Consider the following 17,097-nt stretch of genomic DNA (forward strand, 5'->3'; position numbering starts at 1 on the left):
TTCTTAATAAAGTTTATTAGCTAGCTATGCAATAGTAATAATAACAACAAAACAACATCATCATTCTCATGCTCACTGCTCACATTCTACGTATGGTTGCATTAGTCTTGTCACTAATTAAATTAATTAACCATAAAAAAAAATTGATCACACCATAGATGTGACGTGATTGCTATTTTAACCACACATATTGAGCATTTTGTTGTTGTCATATTGAATATTACTGGAACTAGTTAGCAAACAAAAAGTTTGTAAAAACAAATAAACAATAAAGGAAGCTTTCTTATTTTAATTAAGAAAAGGAACAAAATAACACGAAGGAGAATATTTACATGATCCTATTCCAAAAGATAAGCCTTGTTGAAAAATCACTTGAAGGCCAAGAAAGGAACCTAATAAGCATTTTTTTTTAATCTTTTACTTTATCCTTTTATGCAATATTGGCTTTATGCATGCAAAACTTAAACTCTCTTCTTCTTCTTCTTCTTCTTCTTCTTCTTCTTCTTTTTTTTTTTTTGAGAAACACATTTTTTTTAGAGAGTTTCAACTAATAGCGTCCGCTCCTAATGATAGCTCTTTATTATCAGACAAACACTAATCGGTTTTCGGGGTAAGCTGTGATTGATTTTTAGATTTCTTATTCAACCATTAAAGTCTTTACTAGTTGAGTTAATTGTAACCCATAAAAGTACAAAACTTAATATCTAAGAACTCACATGTGGCCAAAAGTTGAGGAGGACCCACGAGTTTGATAATTTTCCTCCAATGGGGGTGGCTTTCTATATATTTAATTAAGCACATTGTCCAGGTTATAATCATGATCTATCCACTACAATCTAACCGAGAACGATATTGGTCATCATCATTATAAGAAAATTTTATCTTTGGCTTCTTCTACATTGGTCTCCTAAAATTCAAAAGTTGGGATTCATAATGAGATATTCAAATTAGACAATATTTTGTCCACATATAAGGGGATTGGTCAGGACTTAGGAGCCAATGCGGTTATGAATAATGACAGAAATTACCATAATGATTAATTACTTTACGACTCTCAGTACAAGGAGGATGCTCATTTTGCAGTCTATGTAAAGTTCTAAACTCACTCTATTCCAAATAAGAAAACGAGTGTTTCGAATTACATCTTCCAATGAACAAGAACCGTGCGAGTTTCTAGGTAAGTGCTATATGCTTTGAAAATCAGTTAAGGTACCTATAAGAGAAAATCTGTTATGCTTTGAGCAAATTGGCACCTATAAGAGAAAAAATTTATAAAAAATATTCTGTTGTTCCGTTGTCCTATATCCAATCAAGTCTATTTTATGACACATAAATGAAATTAACCCTAAAAACTTTGAGAGAAGGTTGAGACTACCAAATTCTCTAAGAGAGAAAATCTCTTGTAGTCTCCAAACACTTACAATTACTTTGTGTTGATGGATTGGTGTTGGAAATCATAAAAGCTATCCCAAATGGTCTTGAAGTATTCAAGAGATCGGTTGCTAGCAAGAGTCATATACTTGTACATCTACATAGAACTAGATGTTTTATAAGCGTATTGTATCACAACTATCTTCATCAGTGGATTCATTTTCTTGGCTAGTGACCTAGATAGTAGATAGTTTTTGTTTGTTGCCAGTTTTTCTCTTCATAACTACATCTTGTGTTTGGGTGTGTGAGTTGGGATTTGCAATGATTTTGTGCTATCCATGCAGTTTTGTAATTGGCTAATCAATTTATTTAGACCTAATTTGCTAAATGTGTTAAAAATTTAATAGATAGCCGATTCCACGGTTCTAAACTAGTAAATTCGATTGTGAAATTTTCAAGTCACAAAACATTTAGTTCTAAAAAAATGGACGAAAACATGTTTATGAAAACTTCAATCAATAAATTTTAGCTAATGTTCTAGTGAGCAATGAAGGGATACATGAGACAAGGCAGTGCTGCTAATGCTGATAGAGTAGGAAGCCCCTCTGAAATCATGTTGTGCCTTTTCTTTCATGAGACTCATGAGATCTCCGTTTAACCTTTTTTTATACTTTGTTTAAAAAAAAAAAAAAACAAAAACAAAAACAAAAGGGTAGAGCTAGAAGTTTTGATATGATTTTTTTTTTTTTTTTGAGAAACAAGTTTTAATATGATTGAATGGGGTGTCCCGTGATCTGGGTCTAAGTCTAAGGACAAAAATTGAAGTGACAAAAGTACGTATAATAATGATTTATTTTAAATCTTCTTTTTGGGGTTGTTTGGAATTTTTTTTTTTTTGGGTTAAAAAGGGAATTCTTTTTATACATTAATAATTCGATAATTCAACTATTGAAAAATAAATATAGCTTATCATAGCGATATCAAATTCCAAACAAAACAGAACACATTAAAAAAGAAAAAGAAAAAGAAAAGAATGTGGACAGTAATGGTATTCGGCGAGTCGCGGTTCAAGCTGGAGTCTTCCTTTATTAGCCAAAAAAGGTTTGCGCACGTGTTTGGCACACGGTTAGTCCACCCACCCACTGCCGTGTGCCGACTCAAATAATTTGTTGCAATCCTCTAGAGTACAATACAGTTGTGGTTAGATATTAGCATTAAAATCATATAAAGTGGAATCCGACTCTTTGTCACGCCATGTCACTCATGACCACATCAAATTCCCCACAATTCAACTTTGTTACTTCCTTATCCAAAAACAAGTTTCAAGTTTACGTTTCGGATTACGAGTCTTTATCAGTAAATTCAGACATCAATCGCTTTTTTTGTGTAGACAGAAATTACATCACAAATCTTTTATTCAATCATAAGAAACTTTATCAGTTAAATTAACTGAAACCTATAAAAAACAAAATTAACTTAGTTTGCGTTTGGAACGCATGTTTCCGTGCAAGAAAATATGGTAGGTCTCGTGTACTGTTATGAGATCCATAAGTACGGAATTCAACAAATTTTCATTTAAAATTGGATTTCACGGTACTATTTACATATTTAAAAATTATTTTGCTATAATGTTTCAGTTTTCAATTTTCAGTAATAAGCGGTATTCAAACAGACTCTTAGTTACTTGTGTTACTTTTAATTTTAGTTATTTAAAAGTATGTGTAAATTTGTATAAAACAGTACATGTGTAATAATTAGTTAAATACAACTATAAAAAATAAAAATAAAAATCTTTTTTATTCATTTACCCTTCATTTCCCTAAATGAGTCCTCTGCCCCGAGAGAGGCAGGTTTCCCTGGAGTATGATGTGAAGAACCAGGGAAAGCAAGAAAGAAATATTCATTGGCAAGATTTTTATTTTTTAGTTATTATTTTTCTATTCTTTCTTGAAGATGAGATGAGAGCATTGCGAGCTAGCTAGTTTGTCCGTATAGCAAGGCAAAGCAAAGACAAAGACCAATTTTTAGGCCCGGATAGGTTCTTGTGATGTCGATTTCTGGTGAAGTCATCTAAACACGTGTTCTTTGGAAAATATTTTGTTGCAAAGGGGCATTTAAGTCACTACCTATTTTAGAATCATAATCAATTCCACACTAATTTTCACAATTATCTTATAAATGTGATTGATTGTGACTGACTTTCTGTCACGTTCACATAAATTTTTTTTTTTTTTTTCTATTACTCACGGTCAATTACATTTAATACTTATGAAAATGGGTATGAAATTAGTTGTACTCTTATATTTTTTCTTAATTAAATCCAAACATGTGGGCCCAAAAACAATCTCTCAAAGACATGTATTGGTGTTGGAGATCTCCACATATCTAAGGCATGATTGTAGTTTGGCAGAGGATTAATAAAAAATAAGATTAAAAGTCGAATGGAAACAAATTTTCTCCCACTCTTATACTTATGGTTGGTTTCCTTAGATTTCTTATCACGATCTTTAGTGACTCGGAGTTAAACGGGTTTTAAAATTATTACTTCACCATTAAACAAATGTTTCCCTTTCTTTCTCACATCTTCTACCAACTCTTCTTCTATCACAATTCAATGCTTTTCCTCCACCAAATAAAATATTTTCCACATCAATTCCAAGTTCTCATCCATCCTTTCCCTCAAAACCAGCTAGGCTTAAAAAAACCCCACCCTTATGTGGGATCACAAACTTATACAATGACATGACGTAACTTTTACAGAACTGAATACCTACAAAAAACTTGACGTTTAAAGAAAGACCAATAGTGCATTGTGGAAGTTTGGAGATTAAAATGGTTATGCCTTCCCTTTGTTTAAATGTTTTAAAATTGAAGTAGGAGAAAGTGGAATATATTATTGACTTATGTTTGAATACTTTAAATATTAAATAGGGGAAATTAAAGAGGGGAGGGAAATGATCATATTAAATAAATAGATATAAATTGACATAATAAAGAAAAAATTGATAATTTTTTTTTAAAATATAAGTGGAACCCCTCCTCTCCCTCTACCAAATCTCTTACCCCTCCAAATCCCATCAAACCCTTCTCTTTCTTCTTTAAAAAACATCCAAGCTAGGGAACAATTAATTTTCATCCTTAAAAAGATTAACTTCATTCAATTATAGGGAACAAAAAAAGGTTAAATAAAACCTAAAATAATATTAGTAACAGTAAGAAAAAATGACATTACTTAAGGAGGTAATAAAGAGTATATTGTAGGATAACATAAAATGACAAATAAGAACACATATGACAAATCTTGATTAATATATTTGTAAGTGCACAATTGTACCCGGACCCAAAACCAGGTGATGGGCTCAGGCCCAACGAGCCTTATACAATGAAATTTGTAGAGTATGGATTTGAAACCTAAGTTTGGGATGTTGGAAGTTCAATTAACAGGCTAGAGTGCCACAATCTATGCAAATGATAAACAAGTATGACAAGGAGACCTTCTCGGGCGTAAGCCGAGAACGATTTGTATAAATATTCTCTTTCTATGCCAAAGTTTACAATTCTTAGTTCTTTTTAGCTAAGGAGTCGCGCCCCCTCTCTTTCCTCTCTCGTCTCTTTATATACTTCTTCTTCTTCACTGGTTCCTTCACGTGCCATACAAATCTTCCCCTTAGATACTTGTCCCATCCACCATCTTCTTGAAGTCTTCAACTAATAGCAAGAAGGCTGAATTCTACTGTTCAGAGGTCATTTTCCCATTAATGCGGCCAGGGAGGTAGATGCAGGGTCTTTCATGTGGTGGTAGCAACTTTTTCCTCAAATATTTCTCACATGTTCTTGTTTCTAAAGGGTGCTTGGATCACCCTTTTACCCATCAGTTTCTCCATAATCTTGCCTGTAACACATTTAGCAAGTCCTAGGGTCATTGCCGGGCCTGTCCGAGGAGGCACTCCTCCTCAGACAACTCCTCGGACCTCTACAGTACTGATTGACTTGTGGGCCTAGAGGCCCTGATCAAAACAAATTGGTACCAGCCAATCAGGCCCAAAACCCAAATGTTTATTCAAGAGCTTTCCCCCCCCCCCCCCCCCCACAATATTAATGATCTATAGCTAATCTCGAAGTTTTGGGAGGTAGTGTTGTTATATATATTTATTTGGCCACCACATGTGTCTGATTTGCAACAACCTATTTTATCTATAGTTTACAATAATAATCTATTTCATCAGAAAAAAGTTCCTAACATAAACTTAATTAGGGTTTGTTGTAGTATAGTCCATTATAACCAACAAAAATTTTAAACAATATATTCTTCACTCTCTTAACCTGAATTTCAGGACACTGCTGTTGGACTTTGGCTTATATTAAAACTAGAGTAGGGTTTGATAGGGTTTAAGTACATCTTAAATTTATATTAGCAAGCCTAGAATAAAAATAATACGAGCAACTTTAATCACAGAATCATGCGCCTTTTTGCTCTTAGTTTACCTATTCATCTATTTATTTGTTCCGGAATGAATATATCTTTTGTAAGTTTCTATTCACAACTGCACAAGTTGATGTCTCAAATTCTTCCTCAATGTCAACTCTCATGCGGTTGCCATGGATATATTTGATGCATTAAAATCATTATCAATTGCCATGCTTTTATATATATATATATATATATATATATATATATATATATATATATATATATATATATACACACACCTCACGTTGTCACGGAATTTAAAAAAAAAAAAAAAATATATATATATATATATATATATATATATATATATTTACCCATGCCTCGTCTCACGCTTAAAATGCGTATGTAATATACAACATAACTTAAAACGATAAACTACAAAAGTGATGATTTATCTAACAAATTGAAAGAAAAATACATGCATTTATTTTTATTAAAAAAAACACAACATTCATTGAACAAAGTAAGAAATAGTCTGATCAAATGTATATTGCATTTAGTAGTAGAGAGCTTTTCACCCCTTAAAACAAGTTGCAGTAAGAGGATTCAATCCTAAGTTTTTCGTATAGGAATTGAGTTCCATATAGTTCAATTAATTAGTAAATTTTCTTGTCATCAAATAATAGATGTGTTTGAATCTCGCTTATACCAAAATTAATTAGTGTTTTAACTTGATAATTGTACAGTCACCAAGTATAAAACCAAGGGTATGTGGGTCTTTCACCAAGTCAAACCTTTATAACACATCCCGACCTTAAACGTACGCATGCAAGGATTGGAGGAAAGTCACGGCTAAGTGAGCAGTCCAGGATTCCAGGGCACACAAATTTAGGTACAGTTGCACATTCATTAGGGTAAGGGAGACTCTCTTTGATGCATTGTGCCACACCAGTTCAAATATTCTGTTTCATTTTTTCTGCTCCACTCTATTATTCATTAATAAAAATTTGTCATGTGTTCACCTAAGTAATTAAATATTATCATTATTAACTTATTAATGCTACCGTTATTAATTAATAATAGTATTTAATTAATTAGGTGAACATGCGGTAAATTTTTATTGGTGGGGTATAGAGTGGAGCAGAAAAAGTGAGACAAAAGATTTGAACTCCCAAGCACTACCCTAGAGTGGTACCAGTTCATTCCTAAAATGGTGCTACACTGGGTATCCTTATTAGTAAGTAGTTTGCTTGAGTAGCATAGTATACGCGTCTCACTTTCAGGGGCGGTGCCACCTTAAAGCCACAGTTGTCCCAAAACCATCCTAACCTAAAATTTTTTTTTATTTATAATAATTTAAAATTTTTTATTTGTCTACCATTCGAAAAAAATTTGGGAACGCTCAATTTTTTTTATGCCAATAAAATTAAATTTTGCTCCATAATTTGTTTTACACATTCAGTAGATAAATGATTGTTTGATTGTGTATATTGAAAGAGATCTAATTTGTAGCATTGATAATGAGACTATCATGCACAGATTTCAAAATATGAAAACTCGTAGAAGATAATTGTAAACTTTATGTATTTGGGTGTTTTTTTTTAATTGTTGTTGTTGTCAATATATGAATTTATCTTTTTATTAGATTGTATAATTTATGCTTCTTAAAGAATACTTTGAAAAAAATTCTTGAAGCTACATTGCTCACCTTCAATGGCTCAAGGGATGGACAGCCCACGATCATGTCTCCCCATGAACATGGTTAGCATTGTCCTCCCTTTTCCACTCCTCTCCTTCAGCTCTCTTTCTCTCTCTTCTCGCTAGCAACTAATATGGTTCGACTGCAAGCTATTCTTTGGAGTATGCATAAAGTGCTAGCATCCGTTCTTGTACACGAGGTGTTTTTTTGAACCATAAAAGAAAGAACATTGGTCATATACTAGGTAGAAGGAATGAGAGGAAAAAGATAGAAAGATATACTAAGAAAGAGCAACATAAAAATTCTATTTCATTGTAAACATTTTTGAGCAATATTGTATGATTGCAAACTGTTCTTTAGACCATGCAAGCGCTAATAGAGTGCTGTCATTTTGTCCTTGTACACCAGGAGCTTTTTTGTATCATAAAAGAAATGACATTGGACACATACTTGGTAAGAAGGAATGAGAGGAAAAAGATAGAAAGATATACGGCGCAAGAGAAACAAAAAGCTCTATTCCATTGTAAACATTTCCGAGCAATATGAATCTGACAGTTGTAATGGTTTTTAGTCCATACTCGATGCCGTGGTTTTGCTTCCCCTTTCTTTGGGATTTTACACGTACTTTATGAGTCTATTTTCCTTAAGTAATTTGCATCCAATCTTCTTTCTTTTTTTTCTTTTTTCCTTTTCAGTAGAAAAATATCATTTTTAGCTTTAACAAATGTTATTTCAAATGTACCAGGGTTAGGATTTAGAAATATACACTTTTATAGCCTTTGAAAATCTAGGCTCTGTTTGGTGGGTGAGTTCTAACTCACATTTTTACATTTTAAATAACATTACACACATTTTCACGCACATTTTCACCCACACGTATATCAAAAACACTTAAACAGCATAACTCAAACTCCTCTCCCAAACACTCTCTTAATTTGCACGTATAATAATAAAGAGTAATCATCATGAAGGGGAAGTCATAAATTCAAATCCCATAATATCTATCAAATAAATTTCGTATAAGAAGACCGGATAAATAGCCATATGAGTCTGCCATTATTAAATCCATATTTGTTAAAACTACACCAACCATAATTGGGATATAATAAAAAAATTTCCTAAAATCTGGGAGGAAAAAGAAATGGAAGAAAAAAGTTTTCATTTACTTTATTATCAAAAAATGTTCCTAATAGCAGTTCCTAAAGAAAAATAAAAGGAATTATCTAATCATGACGTCTCAGTTTTTAATTGTTTGGTTTCCCATGAACAAAAAATAGAAAATAGCGGCAAAAAATATTATTGTTATCTTCTTAATGAATCGATTGATTTCAAGATAAATGTTTTAAAGTGAATTACAAAATTCTGTCGGTGCTTCTCTGCATTGCGACCTCATGTTAACTGAGCCGTCCTCTAAAAATCAGTTAGTAAAACAAATCGATTTAAAGGAAGATTTTATATATATCATAAAGATTTGAAATTCATAGATAGACCCACTCCAAGATAATTGTTATGTACCCTTGAGTCAAGACATTAATGATTTTCGTTTTAGTATACGCATGATTCAAAACCCGAGCCTCTTGTATGATGATAAGAGAATTGAACTAATTGCAAACCCAAAAACATGGCCTCCACACCAATCAATACAAGTTCTCTAAAAAATAAAATCAATATAAAAATAGTTCAAGCTCATAATTAATATGAAAAAGTTAAATCCAAGTTATTTGCTTGAGAATTGGGTGTAGTTTTAGCTATTCTTGAAGGTGATTCGGAGTTGGTGATTTATTCTCTTAAGAATGAATCTCTTTAGCTTCTTTTGGTCATTTGATACAGGATGCAAAAAATTTTAAAGAGTTTTTATATAGTATTAGATTTTCTCATGTTCATCGAGAGGGAAACTCTGTAACTCATAACTTTGCTAGGCATGTCATGTCACAAATTTTATAGCGTGAATGGAAGATGTTCCACCACACATCGTTTTTGTAATTCAAGTTGATTTGGCTATTGTTACTTAATAAAATTTATAGTTTCTTGTGAGTTACAGTTAACTTAACTGGTAAAATCTCTGATGGTTGAATAAAAGATTTAGGATTCAATGTCCGTCTATACCAAATATTGATTGGTGTCTTGGAAGTTGAAACCAACCCTTTAATTAGGTAAAATTTAGGTAAATTTAATTTGATAATTGGAGTTTGGGGTAAATGGATTTAAATTCTAGATGTTTATATTAAAAATACCAAAAAGTCTAATTGAGCTACAAAACATAAAGAAAATAAGAACTAAAACTAGTTCAATAGTTCTAGAGTAAAGAATCAAAAAGCATGAGAGTCGCTACCATCAGACTTTCATCTATGTTTTCATGAGCATTCCTCCTTTTCCACGCTTCTTTATTTCTCACATGTTCCATCATTGTGTTTTACATTCCCAAAAATCTCATTCAAATTATATCACATGCTCCCGTCATTTTACAATTATTAAGAAAGCGTTTGAGTCAAGCATTTTTTTTTTTTATTAAAAAAAAAGTTAAGGTAAAATCATGTATTTATTTTGAGTGCATTTTTATTTTCAAATTAATATTTATTAAAATTCACGCTATTTTATTTTTAATTTTTTATAATTTGATAGCTGAGGAAAGGGATTTAAACCCTAGATTCCCGTATAAAAAATAATAATAAAAAACCCTAGATATTTCTCTTAAAATACCAGAAGATAAAAATCAATTAAGTTACAAAACTCTTTGCAGAATTCAATTGTACCTAATTGCAATTTATTGCATGGATCCTTTTTAGTAAGAATTGGAGTGTTTTTTTTTTTTATGAGTTAATACATATTATTTGTCATTTATTGTTTACCATATTTGTTTGTCTTCACTACATCTATTTTAGTGCTATTTTGGATCTCTTTATGTGGCTTTATAATAAGTCATTTAAATATAAGTGAATAGATCTCTGTTTTCCATTGGCACATTCATCTTTCTTTCTTTCTCCTTCATAGCAAATAAATATTTTAAAAATTAATTCTTTTTAAAAATGATAAAATACACAGGACCAATGATGTAAAAGGATTCTTATGTTTTTTTATTAATAAGAATTTTTTTAATAGCTCAATTGTTAGGGAATGGAGATTTGAATTTTAAATGTCTCCATTGAAAACACTAAGGAGAATTAGTAGGAAAAAGTATTTTATATCAAATGATACCACACCATCCGTATCAAAACTCAATAAATGAGAGATATGTGTGTAAAAATAACTAACACTAACACATGTTTTTCATTTGTTAGTGAGATAGCTATTTTTTGATGAGGTGTCTCACATTTATTAGATTTTGATACCGTTGATATGGTATCATTTGATACCAAATACCTTCTCGGATTAGTAGTTGAGCACTTGAGTTACAAAACTCTTAGCTTATCAATAAAAAAATCTCCATCATGTTTATCTCCTAAAAATTTGCTTTACAAATCATTTTATTATCACATTATTTGTTAGAGCAATGTTAAAAAGTACTCTCTCATGTATCTATGTGTAGGATACATGCACGAGAGATCGTTTTGATTCACCTTGTGCTCACAAGCATAAACTAAAATTATCCTTCCCATCAAAAATTTCATTTCTCAAATTTTGCTTCTTTTATAAAATTTATACTTTAATCTAATCTAAGTGTATATGTGTGCGAAACTGTCTTCTGGAAACTTGAACACCAGCTCTTGCCCGGCCCCCACATTCCAGAAGCACTTATACTTGTGGAGTGACCACCGTACCAAGGATGCACGGTGGTCTCAAATTTTACTTCTAATGAAACATTTTTTTGCCATCACAAGAACCAAATTAAACAGATAATTACACAACAGTTATATTAATTTAGAAGCTATTGGAGGCTGGAATAACAATTAATTGAGTTGTACGCGAAGCCGTGAGTGGTGTTAGATTTAGAAGCTCTTGGATTAAAAATTTATTGAGTTGTCAAAGTTGTTAACCTTAAGTCAAATTACTTATTTAATGATTTATGTGACTTTTTATTTGTTTTGGGCAATATGAAGTAGTACATAATATTAAACACAAGCAGTTATATCTACTCTAGCATTTAATGAGTTATATAAGTTGTTTAGGTAATATAAGTTGATGTTTTTATCAGTCATCACATAATTGTTGGAGGAAAACTTTGTCCAAAAAAAAAAAAATTTGTTCGTTAGAATTATTCCAATTCCTCAAGTAATTCTAGAATCACACCCTTTATAACACCCTTTATCACACTATTTTTCACAACTATTTTATACAACAAACTATGATTACTTATGTGTCACTTTTACTTGAACCTATAAATTTTTTTCTTTTTTATTTACTAATAACTGCTTATTATGTTAGCAATTTTATATATAAAAAGTAATTTTCTTTTCTAGTTTCACTTACTAGTTTGAAAGAAAATTGTCAATTGGAGTCAATGTATTTGTTTCTAGAGCTACTTAGAATTTCCAAAGTTAAAGGCGGAGATAGATGCCATACCAAGGAAGGCATTGATCATGGCCAAAAGAGAAGGAAGTTTTCCCAATCACAAACTCTACGATAGGTACAAGACATTAGCTAACTTCATGGTACCTCGTAAACAGTAAAAATAAAATAATGAGTCCAGATCGGCCCACGATTTTACCATTCACGAGTCACAACGTAATAAAGTTGTGAAAAAATTTGTAGCACTAAACTTACTCATAAGATATATATGAATTTTATTTATTTAAATAATAAATAATAATATATAACTCTCATCAACCTTGCTTTTTACCGAACAACCAAAACCAACAACTGCCAAACAAGAAAGAAAAGCCGTTGAAAGTTGGAAAAAAAAAAAGAAAAAAAAAGCAGCAAATAAATAATAAAAAGCAAAACAACAACAACAACAAAAACAAAACAAAACAAAAATAAAAAAGAGAGACCACACTTCATTTCTTCTCCTACCTCTACCGTCCTACTCCTACTCCTATTCCTATTCCTATTCCTACCCCTCCAATCCCACACCGCTCCCCTCTCTCTCTCTCTCTCTCTCTCTCTCTCTCTCTCTTTATATCTGTCCTTTCTCTCTCTCTTTTTCATTCAATTCTGCATAATACATATACAGAGTAGATAGAGTTTGTGCAGTGATGGAGTCTGCTGCAGATAACCACAGCACCGACTCCAATTCCGAGGCCGACAACAACAACAACAACATGACCCGACCCATCTCCTCTTCTTCCTCCGCCGTCCAGCGAGCCCTTCTCTTGATCCAATCGGACGACTTGGATTGCAAGCTCCAAGCCGCCCGCGAGATCCGACGGCTCACCAAAACCTCACAGCGCTGTCGCCGCCAGCTCTCCGAAGCCGTGAACCCACTCGTCTCCATGCTCCGAGTCCGAGTCGACTCGCCCGAGTCATACCCCCAACACGAAGCTGCCCTCCTCGCCCTCCTTAACCTCGCCGTCAAAGACGAAAAGTAAGTTCGAATTTATTTATTTATTTATTTTTGATAATATTAAGATTAATTATTGTTCTTTGCTTCAGATTTCATTCTAGGATTTTGCGTAAAACTTTGTTATACCTTTTTGTGTTTTGCTTTTTTTTTTAATATTTAGTTATTTATTTGGATAAATATTAAAAATCAACCATAGCCATATAGGCATATACACTTTTTCCTCGGATTCATCAATTTGGTTGAAAAAGTTGAAGTGGTTGTTTGGTACAGTGTTCCAAGATTCTGTTGTTTAATTCTCTCTCTCTCTCTGTGTCTCTTAAAGTTTTATATTTTTCTCTTTAATCTTATTGGTTGATGAGAATATGGGCTCGAAAAGATAGACCAACAATGAAGGAAAAACAAAATACGCTACTACATTTTTTATTTTTTTAATTTCATTTATTCTTCAATATTATTTTTTTAAAAAAAATTCAATATTAAATATTCGAATGTGAAATAAAAATAAATAATGATTGACCCTTTTTTTCTTATAAATTTGTTACTGGACACTTTATTTTTATTTTTATTTATTTTTATTTTTGTTTTTTGTTTTTGGGTTTGGAAGGAATTGGATGCTTAATAATAATAATAAATTATGTGGTTGAAACTGGAAAGCGAGATCGGATTCCATGGTGGGTTTGGTTCACATGTTACTCTTCCTTTTGCTTTCTTTTTTTAATATCTTGTCTTTCAAGTTAATGTTGTTGTTGTTGTATTATAATGTGTTGTGGGTTCGCTTCTGTTTGCTGATGTAGAAAAAAAAAAAAAAAGCATATACCTTATGTGAGTTTGAAGGGTTCTACTTCTTTTTTTTTCACTTTTAATTTTACCCTTTTGCGTGTTTGTGCGTTTTACTTTTTTTTTTTTTCAAAGTTGTAGTATTTACTTCTTCTTCTTTTTTCTATCTTTCTTTCTTTTTCTTTTTCTTTTTTTGTCCTTTTTTTGGTTTATCCTTCCTCCCTAATTATCATTTCCGGGGTAAAAAGATTTATCTAAATAAAAGTAATGATGTTCCAATTACAACGGGTTGTGTTAACAATTATGAAAAATATTGTATTCTTAATATGATTTTATACCAACAACAAAAAAAAAAAAAAGTACGTAATACATACTAAGTAATGTTCAAGTATGGAAGTTATGTCCTTTTTTAGATGTTTTTCTAAACCTCATATCTCAACCATGGAAGTTATGTTCAAGTATTTTTTTTTTTTTAAATGAGAAACTTGTAATTTTATTAAGAAGAAGATAAATTTAATACATCATGAGTAACAACTGATTCAATCAGCGATGAATTTTTCTCTATCCATATTACATAAGTATCAAGTTTGTTATGTCGTTAGACTTGTGCATACTTATTCGAGGAAGTTTATTTAAGAATGAAAATCCTCTATCCCACACTTGAGTATTCTACTTTTTGCCCCCATCGACTACAGAATGTCATTGGATTTTTTTCCATCTTAAATTTCGGTTACTTTATAAGGAAACATGTGGTTGTTGTCCATTTGTATAGATTTTAGTAAAATTCCAGTTTTTGCATAGATTGTTTTCCTTTTTAGTTTCGATCTGCTCTCTCCTTGCTTTAAGGTATCCGATATTCAATCTCATATTGGACATCAAGAATTGCATAATGGACAACAATCACATGTTTCCTTGTTCACTTGACTGCTTGGATGACATAAATGATATAAAAGGATGATATAAGCAGATTTTGTAGACAAAATTAATTTAGACAGGGTTCAAAGGAAATTTAATACTTGTTTTTTACATTGCAGGAATAAGATCAGTATTGTGGAAGCTGGTGCCTTAGAACCCATAATTAGTTTCCTCAAGTCACAAGATTTAAACCTACAGGAGTATGCCACTGCTTCTCTGCTTACTCTATCTGCTTCAACCGTTAACAAGCCTATTATAACTGCTTCTGGTGCCATTCCTCTCCTTGTGCAAGTCCTTAAACATGGAAGCCCACAAGCCAAGGCTGATGCAGTAATGGCCCTTTCCAATCTCTCAACACACCCAAATAATCTTCATATCATTCTTGAAACCAAACCAATCCCTTCAATAGTTAATTTGCTTAAAAACTGTAAAAAATCTTCAAAAACTGCTGAAAAATGCAGTGCTCTCATAGAGTCTTTAGTGGGTTTCGATGAAGGCAGAATTGCTTTGACATCAGAAGAAGGTGGAGTGCTTGCAGTGGTCGAGGTGCTTGAAAATGGTTCTCTCCAAAGTCGAGAGCATGCAGTGGGAGCATTGCTGACAATGTGTCAGAGTGATCGATGTAAATATAGGGAACCGATTCTTAGAGAAGGGGTGATACCTGGACTTCTTGAGCTCACTGTTCAAGGAACACCCAAGTCTCAATCTAAAGCACAAATGCTCTTGCAGTTGCTGAGAGAGTCTCCATATCCAAGATCCGAGCTTCAACCTGACACACTGGAGAACATAGTGTGTAACATTATATCTCAAATTGATGGAGAGGATCAATCCGGAAAGGCAAAGAAGATGCTAGCAGAGATGGTGCAAGTTAGCATGGAACAGAGCTTGAGACATTTACAACGAAGGGCTTTGGTATGCACACCAACTGAGAAGCTGCCTATTGCTAGTTGTACTTCTGAAGTTTCTTCAAAATGATCGTTTTGGTTTACACCTTTGTCTTTTCCACATGGGTTTGTAAAATGTAACTTTCCATAGCATTAAAAAAAAAAAAAAAGTATAGTATGGAATGCCAGTCCAGGCCGTTTATGGTGGTATCTGGTGACTGGTAAATGTCAATAAACTTAAAAGTTTGTTTGAAGATAATTTTGTAGTTTGTTTGTAAAGGAACTTGCTGTATTAATAGTTTTATACAAATAGTACAGTTCTTCTTTCTCCATTTGTTTATGTACCATAATTTCCTTGTATGATGTGGGTGACCGATGCAGAGTTATAGAAATCATAGCTGAGGTTTCTGAAGTCCATTGATATTTTTTAATTGAAATGCATTCAAAGAAGGGTTTTATTAATGTATGCCGTTAGCCTTCATACATTAGTAAACCATTTTAGAAAATTTCTTATGAAAAATTAAAAAAGTTGTTAAAAAAGTTGGTAACTTTTTCTATTGTTCATAAAGAGTTTTTTAAAATGAATAATTAATGTTTGTTCTTATGAAAACTTAGATGAAAATTTTCTAAAAGAGTTCGTAACTTTTTTTATTTTTCATGAAATTTTTTTAAAAATAAATGATTAATCAGACCCAAGAAGAAAACCCAGATGAAATCACACAGATTCTAATTCACTAGAGGAAATCAGCTAGGACACCATCCGATAGTTATTTGTAAGTCATTTGATCACTCCCATCTGATGAATGATACAGATACAGTAATTCCTGAGGCTGCTTCTGGTTCAAGATTGATGGGCCTCAGGTCAGCATCTGTTTGTTGTTTGTTGAGTTGATCTTTGCTTTGATCAGTGTCAAAATTTCACTCATTGTTGGTTTGAATCCTCAATTTTTTGTTTTCTCTGTAATTGAATTTTCTAGAATCTTTGAAGTATGATTGATTCCTGAACTGACAAAAATAAAAGTTTGGTAGCCTGACCAAACTAGACTTGTCAGAGGTAGGAAATTCAATTCTTAAAGGGTGCATTCACTTGTCATTGCAGTTTAACGGTTTGTTACTTTTCTTGTTTACAAATCCTAAGGTAGGACTTGACCCACGTCACTTAACTTTCCTGTTTCGCAGATTTTTATTTATTAGTCTAGAGTCTAGACTTTTGTGGTTCCAGTTTTCACTTTTACCGATTGACACTGTTTCGTTTTAATTGCATTTTTTGTTGATTTTGTACCTTATGCTTTATGTATAGGCTTTGGCCATGTGAAGCTCGTGCAAAGCTTTTTGTTGTAATGTACAACAATGACATTTTTCAACCAAAAAAGAAAAAAACATTGACATTCTATCTCATATTGAGAAATGCCTTAGAAGCATTGAACTTATACTTACAAGGAGGTAGAAAATCAAGGAAAAGGAAAGGAATAAATAAAAAAATAAGTTTAATTATGATTTTGGTCCCTAATTTTGCCTCATGTTTTAAAATGGTTTCTAATGTTTTAAAAGTGCCTAACATTTTTGATAATACATTAAAATAGTCATTGTCATTGTCATT

General features: G+C 32.1%; 1 protein-coding gene across 1 annotated transcript; it reads left to right on the top strand.

Annotated features, from left to right (window-relative positions):
- Nucleotides 1-12,371: 12,371 nt before the first annotated feature.
- On the top strand, nt 12,372-15,829 carry LOC142643711 (uncharacterized). Its single transcript, XM_075818419.1, has 2 exons — nt 12,372-12,942; nt 14,733-15,829. Exons 1-2 carry the CDS (start codon nt 12,614-12,616, stop codon nt 15,586-15,588), a joined length of 1,185 nt encoding a protein of 394 aa, XP_075674534.1. The 5' UTR covers nt 12,372-12,613; the 3' UTR covers nt 15,589-15,829.
- The last annotated feature ends 1,268 nt before the right edge of the window (nt 15,830-17,097 follow it).

The sequence above is a fragment of the Castanea sativa genome, chromosome 7 (genome assembly GCF_040712315.1).
Source record: "Castanea sativa cultivar Marrone di Chiusa Pesio chromosome 7, ASM4071231v1".
Classification (NCBI taxonomy): Eukaryota; Viridiplantae; Streptophyta; class Magnoliopsida; order Fagales; family Fagaceae; genus Castanea; species Castanea sativa.

Bases quoted from the DNA above. Each gene is read 5' to 3' on its own strand.
- LOC142643711 (XM_075818419.1), top strand. From the start codon at position 12,614: ATGGAGTCTGCTGCAGATAACCACAGCACCGACTCCAATTCCGAGGCC. The intron at 12,943-14,732 runs GTAAGTTCGAAT...TTTACATTGCAG, and splicing joins CTCGCCGTCAAAGACGAAAA to GAATAAGATCAGTATTGTGG.